The sequence below is a fragment of the Alnus glutinosa genome, chromosome 5 (genome assembly GCF_958979055.1).
Source record: "Alnus glutinosa chromosome 5, dhAlnGlut1.1, whole genome shotgun sequence".
Lineage (NCBI taxonomy): Eukaryota > Viridiplantae > Streptophyta > Magnoliopsida > Fagales > Betulaceae > Alnus > Alnus glutinosa.
Window position 1 is genome coordinate 27,405,287 of NC_084890.1, and position 12,303 is coordinate 27,417,589.

General features: G+C 38.2%; 3 protein-coding genes across 4 annotated transcripts; 2 read left to right on the top strand and 1 right to left on the bottom strand.

Annotated features, from left to right (window-relative positions):
* The first annotated feature begins 2,566 nt into the window (after positions 1 to 2,566).
* LOC133869193 (probable leucine-rich repeat receptor-like protein kinase At1g68400) lies at positions 2,567 to 2,926 on the top strand. Its single transcript, XM_062306151.1, has one exon. It carries the CDS (start codon positions 2,567 to 2,569, stop codon positions 2,924 to 2,926), a length of 360 nt encoding a protein of 119 aa, XP_062162135.1.
* Positions 2,927 to 3,993: 1,067 nt separating this feature from the next.
* On the top strand, positions 3,994 to 4,659 carry LOC133868698 (uncharacterized). Its single transcript, XM_062305677.1, has one exon. The coding sequence runs from the start codon at positions 4,031 to 4,033 to the stop codon at positions 4,484 to 4,486; it is 456 nt and encodes a 151-aa protein (XP_062161661.1). The 5' UTR covers positions 3,994 to 4,030; the 3' UTR covers positions 4,487 to 4,659.
* A 1,311-nt stretch (positions 4,660 to 5,970) lies between these two features.
* LOC133869814 (nuclear intron maturase 1, mitochondrial) lies at positions 5,971 to 9,477 on the bottom strand. Of its 2 annotated transcripts, none has more exons than XM_062306891.1 (2): positions 6,565 to 9,477; positions 5,971 to 6,279 (listed from the first exon to the last, which is right to left on the bottom strand). In XM_062306891.1, the coding sequence occupies exon 1, from the start codon at positions 9,448 to 9,450 to the stop codon at positions 7,330 to 7,332; it is 2,121 nt and encodes a 706-aa protein (XP_062162875.1). In that variant the 5' UTR covers positions 9,451 to 9,477; the 3' UTR covers positions 5,971 to 6,279; positions 6,565 to 7,329. The 2 variants fall into 2 exon arrangements, with proteins under 2 accessions (XP_062162875.1, XP_062162874.1); XM_062306890.1 differs by having other exon boundaries at positions 5,971 to 6,380.
* Between the last annotated feature and the right edge of the window lie 2,826 nt (positions 9,478 to 12,303).

Below are 12,303 nucleotides of genomic sequence, written 5' to 3' on the forward strand. Positions count from 1 at the left end.
TTTGGGTCTCCAATAATTTGTTGTTTTCTAGCAGTAAATCATAAGAGAATCCTTATAAATGCTACGTGTCGACGCATATAGGCGAGCAGCCTGAGATTTATTCGGGTAAATAGGCCTTGTAAAAGTCTTTCATAATTTGCCGACCAAATTACAAACAATCAAAAAGGCAATATATAATATGAGAAAGCTATGACAATATGCACAGAGGACTCGGTTCACGTTGACTGCTTATGAGCCAAACTAAATCTGGATGGCAGCCCAACAATAACCTCAAGAAACAGCCAAGAAGCACAGGTATCCTGAGATTTAGGAGTAGGAAAAAGAGAGATGGCTCACGGATCATGGGGTTCACGTTTCAAGTTTAGAGAAATGCTAATTAAGTAATATAATATGAGAAAGCACACATTTTCCTACTAATATAATTCACTTGTATAAGACAGCACTATACTTGAGGAACCTTTAATCTGTAATAATAATCATTGAAAAAGATTAATCATCACATTTTTTGGGTATATATATTAAAAATTAATTTTGGGTATTTCCACGACCAATCAAATGACTTAGAAAAAAAATAATAATAACATTAATTTGGTGAAGTCATAACAGTTGTCCATGTACCATTGGAAAGCCCTATGTCTCTAGTTTCCAATGCATCCAACAGAATGCAATTTGGAGTGCTTTAGAAAATAAAAAAATAAATAAATAAATAAAATAAATAAAATTATGGCAGTTTTAATATTCTCTTGCTTTTTAATTATGTATTTTGGTTTTCCCATGTATCTTTTATTTTTCTAAGTATCTTTCATAGTTATATCCTTCTTTTTTTTTTTTTTTCGAGAGGTTCATAGTTATATCTTAAGTATTAATACTCTTGTAGGTTGTATCTAGTGAAGAGTCATTGTCTTCTTGATTAGAATGTCCTTTTCAATCCAAATGAATGAATAAATTGACATTGTTTTTAGAAAAGTTGAATTGATATGCTTTTGCATAAGAAGTTGAACTATTGAACCAGTTGAAGCAATGAGAATATATACCTCCTACCCCCAACATAAACCGATGAAAACGACAAACTAGAACAAATTCTTTCAACACTCAAATCAACTTTTAAAGGCATATATAAACTTTCCATCAATATTATATGATGTAACAGAAAGAAAAAGAGCTTAATTTTAGGGGAAAATGCAAAACAGTACATATGGTTTATCTGATTTGTAATTAGTTTCATGTGGTATTAAATGAACTCAGAGATCCCGAGTTATGCTAAAAAAATAATTTATTCCGTACAGTCAAATTCTATCAACGGAATTAACAAGTTTCGATAACGTGACACATTCAAGTCAATAAAATTATGACACGTGTTTTATTTAAGTCGGTGTCACACAAACAGAATCTGTTAATTAAGTGGACAAAATTTAACTATAAGGAGTAAATTGTTTTTTTGGCATACCTCAGGGACCTCTAAGTTTATTTTGATACCACAAAGAGCTAATTATAAATCAAATAAACTACAATGACTAATTTTACATTTTCTTTCCCTAATTCTATGCCAGTTCTTTTCTCTTCACGAAGATTCTTCACCCCCATAGATTTTCTTTTAGTCTTGACAAACAATTCCGATGCATTTAACATCTTTCCTTCAAATATATTAGAGTAATGCTATAGGCAGGCAATCTATCCAGATTTTATTAGGATGGATTGGGACTGCCATATTAAAATTGAGCCAAGGTTGCGACCATCATCTCTTAGGGGTATATAAGCATGCAGTTATTAACTATTAATCGCCTACCATCATGTATATATATATATATATATATATATTTGAGAATTATTATATTTTGGATAAAATTTACATACCTTCCTCAAACTAACACTCAATTGACAATGTCTCTTCTAAACTTTTAATTTGGCCAATGTGAAAAAGAGAAATAAAACTAAAACTCAAAAAAAAAAGAAAAAACTAGAAAAAACCAGGGGTGGACAAATTAAAGGAAAACTTTTTTTTTTTTGTTTTTAAATTATTTTTTTTAAAGAAATTAAAAAAAAAAATTGTTTTCCTTAAATAAAAAATTTTTAGTTTTATTTTCTTTTTTTGAATTTATAGAGATATTTTTGTCTTATTGAAAACATTGTAAGGTAATTTGTCTTTTTGATGGCATTGGGGGAACACTGATAGCTTTTTAATAGTTTGGGAAAGACATTGTCCAAATTGAAAGTTTGAAAGCACATTGTCAATCAGATGGTAGTTTAGAGGTGATATGTGAACTTTTTCCTTATATTTTGAAGTCTTCTACTTATTAAAAAAGACCCAAAAACATCGAAAATTAGGATTGGCAATTTTTTACACGACCTGCGAACCCGACACGAACACGATACGAAAAAATCGGGTATGGGTTTTATATAATCGGGTTCGGGTCAAAATCGGGTCAACCCGATTCTAACCCAGTTGTATTTAAAAAAAAAAAAAAAAACTAAATGGAAATGTCAGATGTGGGATGCCCAAATGCCCAAATCAAACACGATTTTGCCCAAACACGAATATTTAGATGACTTGTGTCCGGTGTGTAAAATGCCCAAACACAAGAACTGCATTGGAGTGGAGCACAAGGATAAACGTAGCCTCAAATTCTGCGCACGGCCTTGCATTCCTCCATTCTTAAAACAAAGCCAAGCTCTTCCAAGGACACCTCACATCATCCTACTCGATCACTCCGGCACTGCTTGTATATCTGACATCGGTCTCCACCACCTCTTCTTCCCGGCCACCGCGTCCTCCTCGCACGACGCCTACAAAGCCCCAGAACTCATTCTCAGCCAAAGAAACAACTTCACCCAGAAATACGACGTTTATAGCTTCGGGGTGATTTTGTTGGAGATTTTGACGGGAGGAATGGCAGTAGTGGAAGAGGGAGAAATGAATTTGGTGTAGTGGGTTCTTTTTCAACGCATGTCAAGAGAAGAGTGTTGTACATGGGAAGTGCTTGATTTTGAGCTATTGGCGTACAAAGAGATGGAGCTGGAAATGATGGCTCTTCTGCAACTGGCTTTGCTTTGCGTCGCCCAATCGCCAAGAGATCGTCCCAAGATGAGCATGGTGCATAGGATGATCGAAGATATTCGTATGAAGGGTGGGGGAGAACCGGAGAAATTGGGGCAAAGTTAAAGCATATGAAAAAACATGCATATTGTGAAATTGATGTTGGGTTGGGTTGTGTCAGGTAAACGGGTGACACGATTATTAGTCGTGTTTATTAGGTCGTGTTCGGGTTACCCAATTATTAATCGGGTCGCGTGTCACAACCCAATTAATAATCGGGTCGGATTCATGTCAGACCCGTTTATGTAATCAGGTCGGTCGAGTTGACACGAACCCGAATTGCCCACCCTATCAAAAATAGACCCTAAAAATAGGTTAAATGAAGGCCCGAAATACCAAAATAAGCCAATTTCTAAAAAACGGTTATGCAGTGCCGTTAAAAGTTTCAATAACCGCTAACCGGAAGTTATTTTAAAAATGTTAACCACCTAAGACAGAGCGATTGTGATAACCACCTAAAACGGCGGTTGCGGTTAACAGTTGTTGACAATTAGAGACAATAACTACTAACCACAACCGCTTGTATATCCATATCGTCTCTAATCAAGAATTAATTAATATTCTCACATCAACAAAGTGAGATAAAAACATAATTTATGATATTACTTGAAAAAATATAATTAAAATTATGGTCTAATCATCCTATTTTCACCGTTTATTCCTTTTTTAAAAATAAATAAATAAAATCTAAGAACTTTTTTTTTTTTTGCTAAAGACAAGCCGCCTATAAAGTTTATAGGATCACGTGAGCATCATTTCCGAAAGTCTCATCTCATATCATGCAAGTCTGATGAGGCGTGAGCATAACTTTCTCAATTACGGTATTACCCCAAAATCTCCCACCAAAGAAATTCGCCCACTAACAGCCCAAGCCCATTTATATAAAACCCACAACGCTCCACCTTCTCAGTTCTCACCCCAACAAAAGCTTTGAAAATGGCGAGCCAGCAAATAGCAAACCACAGAGACGACGCGGAGATCTACCACGGCGAGGCTCTGTGCAAGCAGAAATCGCACGAGGTCCTGGGCGGGATCTCTCTGCCCAAGGGGCTCCTCCCTTTAGACGAGGTAGTGGAGGTGGGCTACAACCGCACCACTGGCTTCATCTGGCTCAAGCAGAAGCGCAAGAAGGAGCACCGCTTCCGAGCGATCGGGCGCACGGTGTCGTACGACACGGAGGTCACGGCCTTCGTGGAGGACCGCCGCATGAGGAGGCTCACTGGGGTCAAGAGCAAGGAGCTCCTCATCTGGGTGTCCATCTCCGACATCTACGTCGACGATCCTGGGTCCGGGAAGATCACCTTCGCCAACCCCACCGGGATCTCCAGGTCCTTCCCGGTCTCGGCTTTCGAGCTCGAGAAGGAGGGCAGCACCGGGAATCACAAAAAATGAGGGCTTTTTTCTTTTGGGATTGCGAATGAAATTGTTGAATTTCAAGAATTTCGAGTTGGTCATGCCAGAATAATGATTTACTGGTGAAATTGATCAATTTTTATAACCAATTGGGCTGGACGAGTTCAAACCGGACTTCTTTCCTGCAAAATATAGAATAATGTTTTGTTTTTTGTTTTTTTTTTTTTTTTCTCTCTCTCTAAATATAGAATAATGGTTAAGTTTTATAAGTTTATGCTTTTGATTTCATTAGAAATTGTATTCTGAACTATAACTCAAAAGGCCTCGATTGATTTTTTTTTTTTTTTTTTAAAGTAATAATAAACAAAACATACCATTTATAAGGAGCTATGCATAACAACAAATGAAAGGAAGGAAGGAAGAACCGCTCGTGCCAGTAGTTCAATGCCCTAAAGGAAATTTTCATGAGGTTAAGCAAACACTAGGGGTGAGTTCAAATCCTGCAATGTGAATCACTCATTTCTGAGAGAGAGAGAGAGAGAGGGGTAAAATGAAGTATACAGTAAAAGCATAATTACAATACAGAAAAACCATAGCTGCTGCATTTGTGCCGCCTAGATTAGGCTTCTAATATAACATGGTCCCTTCTAATATATTGGTGTCAAGGTTAAGGAGATGATCATTTGGGTAACAATTTGCCAGATTTACCTTCAAGATCCTTCTTCAGACAAGGTCGTGTTTGCCATCCCCAGTGGCCTGACTCGCATATACCCAGTTTCAGCATTTGAGCTCGAAGATGATAAGGCTAACAATGGTCAGAAGAACAACAAGAAGAATTTTAAGGTATCCACCAAGCAGGGAAAAGAAAAAATAAAATATAGAATAAGGCCTTATAATGTAGTGGGGGTTTATGGAGGCTGAAGTTCCACTTTTTTTTCTCTTTTTAGAGATTCTTATATGGTTATTTTAGACAAGAAAACTTCTATAGCATCCACTTAATTGGATTTTGATGCTGTTGCAATAAAACTATTTCTTTCTAGTTCACACGCTTTTAGGATCATTTTCTTTCTTCCCACATAATTGGAAATTTTAACACACATCAACTGTCAAATATAAATTGCCTAAATCGAGAATCCTTTCATTTTTGGGTTATGGAAGCTTCATTCTGTGATAGTTTTTTGTTCCGGGGTGTGATTCGTGGCTTCAATGCCATGGAAAACCAGATGGGATGATCGGTTTTCAGGGGAGTTTGAGAGACACCCTTGGGAAAAAGTAGTTTAGCCAGTAATACGATGATATTTAAATCATCTCACTCTCCATAGCTACAATGCAACAGCAAAAAGTGCATCACCAAATAAAGGAGAAATTAATAATGTCAATATAAAGTCAAAATTAACTGTTATCCTTATTAAATTTTTGGAAGTACCAAACCATTTTTGTTTAGGCATACATGTAGATGTAGAAAGAAATCATGCCTTACCAGCGACAAGCCAATCAAATTTAAGCAAGAAATGCTCATCTTTAGTGAAGAACACAGATTGTTAATGCCAAAACAGACAGTCTACTATCATCATGGGGATAAAAATTCACATGATGTTCCACAGCATTTACATGGAATGTCAATACACACAATTTACCAGGGGTTTGCCATTCAATTGTATATTTAAATAATTTGCCACTATATGCTATACCATTACATAAGATATTTTGCGCATCAAAGAATAGCTGCAATTCTGTCCAATCCCTTCATCTGATTCTTCATGCTATGAAGTCACTAAGAAACTCAAGATCACTTCAGAAAGTCCACAGCACCTCATCAACAACGTACTATACTGAAAGGAAAGAATTCCAGCCCCAGAGACTTTTAAGGATAGCTCTTCAATCAGTTAGCTATTCACAATAAAATATTCCCAGGCAAGTCGAGGCTATGCATCTTCTTGAGGATTTGGCGAATATTTATAAGAATGAAAGTGATGTGCACATACAGCAAAAAGAGTGAAAGAAAATGAACAAAACTACATGCAAAAATAATTCAGTAAAACTGAAAACTGTTGTCAATCAACTACTAACTGATATATAGAAACACAGCAGGGCTCCAAGAATTAGTTGCCACTTACCAATTATTGTGGATCATCCAGAATCTTTTAGCTGTTGATGAAACTTTTCGTTCTTTCTATTAGAAGATCTTTCCTGAGAATGCTACGTTCCTGAATTAAAAGAATCCAACGGGAAAGGCTCCTCAAAGCTCCACCCACTTTATCAACAAAATCCCTCCTATGAAACTGAAACAAGTTGACACTTACAAAATCCAGTCACCATTTACCTTTTTCTCGCACTTTTCCTGTAATTTTATATGCAGGCAAATCCACTTTGCTATCTCAGCCAAGTCCTTGGCCTTCCTCTTGTCTCAGCTAGCACATTCAGCTTGAAACATATCAATCCCTTCAGGAGCAGTCATTCTTGTCTACTACATGAGTCAAGAAGTTCTAGAAAATCTAATCTCATCTAGTTCCCCAGTTAGTGCCACTGCTCACTTGTCATGATTGTAATCATTTCAAGTCTGTCCTTGTCCTGCTAGTTCCCATATCAACACTCTCATTTCAATCACTTCCACCATGGACAAATTCTTTCTTGGCTATAGACAATCACCTAAGAATGACTGCAAATTCATTTTTGAGAGGGTATTGAAGTGTCAACCATGTACTGTATTTAGCCATCTAGTGTGAAAACGTTTGTGTCCAAGTGTTTGCGGTTGACAAGTATTAATGAAGATGGAGGATGCCCCATGACCATGTTAAAAGGACCTCCCACCAGTGCCAACTTTCCGTTAAGTTTAATTTCAAGATCCAAAATTTCTTCTCTATATTCATAACCTAATTCATTCACAGTGCCTCATCCACGTTACCTGAGCCATCGTCTGTTTTATTTTCATCATTGGACCGGCGGCTCCAGGCCCCAAGAGTTTTATAGTCCCAAACAATATCAGATATCTCATCTTGAGGCAAACTTAAACCATGCCGTTTTATTGATCTATGCATGTCACAGAAGAATTTCGGATCTTCCAGTCTAATATACTCTCGCAACACCTTCTCATGAGCTGGGACCCAGTTCCTTGGAAATGGAGTGTAATCACATGATGGAATCAAAGACATGTGAGAAAACTGAACACCTTGAATAGCATCAACGAGTCCCATCCTCAAAAGATCTGAATATTCAGGAGCTGAATTGTTACTGCTCTCCCTCAGTGGATGGCTAAGATCACGTGAAGCTATCTTATACACCTTAGCACGAGACTTTAGTCTATACCTTGCAGCATAAAGTTTGGCCAAAGAGCTCCTAATCACATAAGCACAAAAGCCAACAACTTTCTTGCGATTATCAGCATATCTGTACCAATCGGCCATGGTCTCAAGAAATTTATTCATCTGGGAATTTGTATGAGCTTGACCTGAATACAACATTGGATTGCAAGGCAGTGGCTCAGGATCCTTATCACCCTTAACTAACTCAAGCCGCCGGAATTGGCGAATACATTGTTGTAAGCTAGCAGTAACCGAAAGCAAAGTACCTACACCCTTTTCACTCCTGATATTACCCCCAGTGGCCGTGTATCGAAGTGTGGGGTGTATCACCCTGCGACAAATTATATGATCCAAGAACTGTATACCCCTGGTAATGTGTTCTATCTCCACCTTCGAATTATCTAACCTTAACCCAAACTTGCTCTCACAAAACTCAATGATTTCCTTTCTAACTTGCACCACATCCTCTCTCGGCCCCCGTATCCCAATCAAGAAATGACCCCCATATCGTATATAATCCATTTTTCTAGTTTTCTCTTTTCCACTAGATGGAACAAACTCCGGCCACGCCGGGTTATGACACCCATCATTAATCGAATCTTTCCATATCGAATCAAGCTTAGATGGCCTAAAAAACGCCACTATTTTATCTTCCATCATATGATCCAATTCATTAAGACACACATTCGCAAATAAAGGACTAAGGATTCCACAATAGCCATAAGAGGGTACCTTGGCAGCTTCTTTGGGCGCAAAATTGAAGAAAGTTCTTAACCAATAAGGGTCCGGCTTCGGCTCATTCTTGTTGAGAATCTTCTTCTTCTTAGGCGCCTTCTTTTTCCTCTTCTTCCTCATCTCTTCTTTACCTTCAGTTTCTGATTGTGACCGATCTCGAACCTGTCCTCTAAGCGACGATTTGATCAAACCCAACACTTTCCTATCCTTCACGGCCTTTTCAACGCAACCCAATACCACATTCCCGTCTACATTGTCGAAAATCTCACTCAAATCTCCTTTCAGGAACCACAAGTACCCAGCAAAGTTACTACGAATCGTCCGAATCACCGTGTGCGCGCTACGACCGGGCCGAAAAGCGTGTGATTTCGGCGAGAACCGGGCCTCGAAAACCGGCTCCAATACCATTAGCAAGACCTCCTGAACGACCCGGTCCTGGAAGCACGGCTCGTCGGATTCAAGAATCGCCTGGAGCTTGCGTTTAGAGACCAATTTGGTAAGGGGCTTCTCATTGGGGCTCTGAATGTACTGCTGGGTCTTCTTGTTCCACAGGAATTGGCCGCGGACGACGGCGTTTCGAAGGGAGAGCAGGTCGGAGAGGACGTGGAAGTGAATGGCGTTGCGGGGAGGGAACGTGCCGGTCACGTGGGCGCAGCAGCGCTGGTAGGCGAGGACCCAGAGGTCGAGCTTGGAGAGGAAGCCGGTGAGGTTGGGGAAGGTGGTGTTGGGTGGGGACGAGAAGGTCTTGACCCAGAGGGACGAGCAGATTTGGATTGGGTCCTCCTTGAGAAGTGAGTATGGTTCTTGGTTTTGGATACTCTGCTGTGGGTGTGGGGGCTTCGGTGGTGGTGGTGGTGTTGGGTGGTGGATGGTGAGGGAGGAGACGGAGCGAGAGGACGAGAGGGGATGGAGGAGGCAGTGGGGGTGGTAGCAGTGGAGGTGTTTGATGGTTGTTTTCAGTGACATTTCTATTTTGTGTTCTTTGTATCTGTTTGGTTGGTGAATGAATGATTACGAGCGAGAGACTATATACTTTCCGGCATTGGTTAAGAACTTAAGAGGACTAAACCGCAGTTTTATATATATATATATTTTTTTCCTTTATTAGGATAATTGCAACATTAATTCTTAATGTTTGCTTAAATTATAAATCACTCATTGTAGTACAAAAAGTTCATTGAGGGTCCTTGTAGTAAACTACAATTACGAATCACTCCCTAAACCCGTTTTCTGTCTACCAAATTAACAGATTCCGTTAGTTTGACACGTCATACTCAATAAGAAATCGACACGTGTCCATTACAATAAAAAAATATATGAATAAATTAAACTTTTAAAATATTTTTTTTAAAAAAAAATAAAAATTAGCAAAGGGGTGGCCCGGCCACATCTAGGGGTGGCTCACGGCCTCCCCTAAGCCTGGAGTGGCCACGTATCGATTTTCTATAAGATATGACGTGGCAAATTAATGGAATCTGTTTTTCGTCCACTAAGTTAATAAATTCAGGGGGTGATTCGTAATTATAGTTTACTACAAAGACCCTCCATGAACTTTTTGTACCACAAATTGTGATTTATAATTTAAGCCAACCCCAATAGCCAGTAGTGCAGTTATCCTTTTATTTAAATAAATTTGGTATTAATTCTTTTTATTCCTTCTCTATATTATTTAAATATTATTTTAAATAAATACTAAAAAAATAGATAAAAAATAAGAAGACATTTAGATGTTCTTTCAAATAAATACTAGAAAAAATGTGAGAAGAAATAGATAAAAATAATAATAAATAAATAAAACATTTTTTTATATTAAAATAATGTTATGGACAACAAAAATTCTATCTTAAATTTAAGATAACACTTTTGATTTTTTTGGTATTCTCTTAGGCCTCGTTTGGTTTGCGAAATGGATATTCCATTAGAAAAATGAATAGCTATTCCTAGGAATAGAAACTGGAGGAATAGAATAGTTATTCCTAATCTTTAGTTTGGTAAGAACTCATATATTTTAATTGGAATTCAATCAAAGTTACTAAAAAAACCCCACATTTTTTAAGAAAAAAATTAAAAACAAAATAAATTATTAATAAATAAATAAATAAATAAAAACCCATGGCTGGCCGACCACCCATTGGGGTGGTCGACCGCCTACCAAGAGCCGGGGGTGGCCGAAGCGAATCGGGGGTGGCCTGGCCACCCCCAAAATACTCTTCGAGGGTGGCCAGCCACCCCCGAAGCCAACCCGAGGTGGCACAAGCCACCCCCAAAAGCGTCAGGGGTGGTCACACCACCCCCGGCTCCATATATGGGCTGGGTGGTCAGCCGGCCAGTGAAGAGTTTGGTTTTTTTAAAAATAAAAAATAAAAAATAAATGGTTTTTCTGGAAAATATTGTCTTTACTTCAAGGAATAGCTATTCCTCTCATTTTTTAGAGGAATATGTATTCCTCTTCGTAAATGAATAAGTATTCCAATGGGAATAACTATTCCAAGGAATAGACCCCTACCAAACAAAATAATGACTAATCCATAGGAATAGCCATTCCATTCCAGTGTTTATTCCGCGAACCAAACGGAGCCTTAGTTTAGGAAATACCAAAATAATATTTTGCAAAAAAAAAATATTCCTACATTAAAAAAAAAGAAAATGGAATTTATAAAATATATTGCTTAAAGCACTAGCTGCAGACACCCACCGATTTTTTCCTAAATTTAAAGAAAATTTAAGGAACCAAACCGTTTTTTACTTCGACATCCAAAGACATTCCATTCCTTTTATCTTTCCTTAAACTATTAAAATATTATTTGTATTTTTTATTCATTTCTCTTCCACATCCATCCTTAACACCGTAGAGCTCCATCTTGTTTGGCCATGAATCATTCTGCCTTTCAACTATTTTGCCTTTTTTTCTCTCCAAACAGAGAGACAGAAAGAAAGCGAGGAAACCTAAATTGGCACAACAAAAATCAAGAAAAATACAAAACCGGATAAACACAGAGGAACAACCAATATCAACATAAATTCAAAACGAAAACAAACACCTATTCGGCCATTACCAAAAATAGCCTCAAAATCACTATCACCCAATCGGCCATCAATTTCCACAAGAAATCAACAATCTATTGAAACCCAAAATCAACACCCACAATTTATCTACAATCCTAGAAATTACAACAAAAGCCAAAATCAACCTAATCGTCATTGAGCTTCGTCGGAGCTATGTCATGCGTCCACCGCTCCAACTATTGCCCGCTCCACACCGATGGTGGCCGTCACGCCACAATCGCACCTCCCTCTCTCTCTCTAACACAAACTCTCTCTCGATTCTTCAACTTGTTGACAGCGACATCGTCTAAGGCCTAGCCCTTGATCCGATGCTCCAATGAGTACACCAAAAGGAAGGAAAAATTTAGAGAGAGAGAGAGAGAGAGTATGGAAATTCATAATTGAAAGGAAGATCAAGTGATTCAAAGCGCAAAAAAAAAAAAAAAAAGATACGTGATTTAGAATAAGGATGTTTGTGTGTGTGTGTGTGAGAGAGAGAGAGAGAATGATTATATTAAGCATTGGGTAGCTACAATGCTACCCAATAGTTTAGGGAACTTATAGGATGTCTGTTTCAAGTGTATTTATATAATTTTTTTCATTAGATTTCTTTATTGTTGGTACAGTTTCCGGTGTGGTGACGTGTCGCCTGAAGATTCGCTGTTGATTTCTACCGAATACCTCAACCCTGCAAAAAGGAACAAACAACTCGTCGGGGGTGCCGACCACGCCCACTCCGATGCCTAAGTCAGTCTAAAAAGTTTTCTGCAGAGT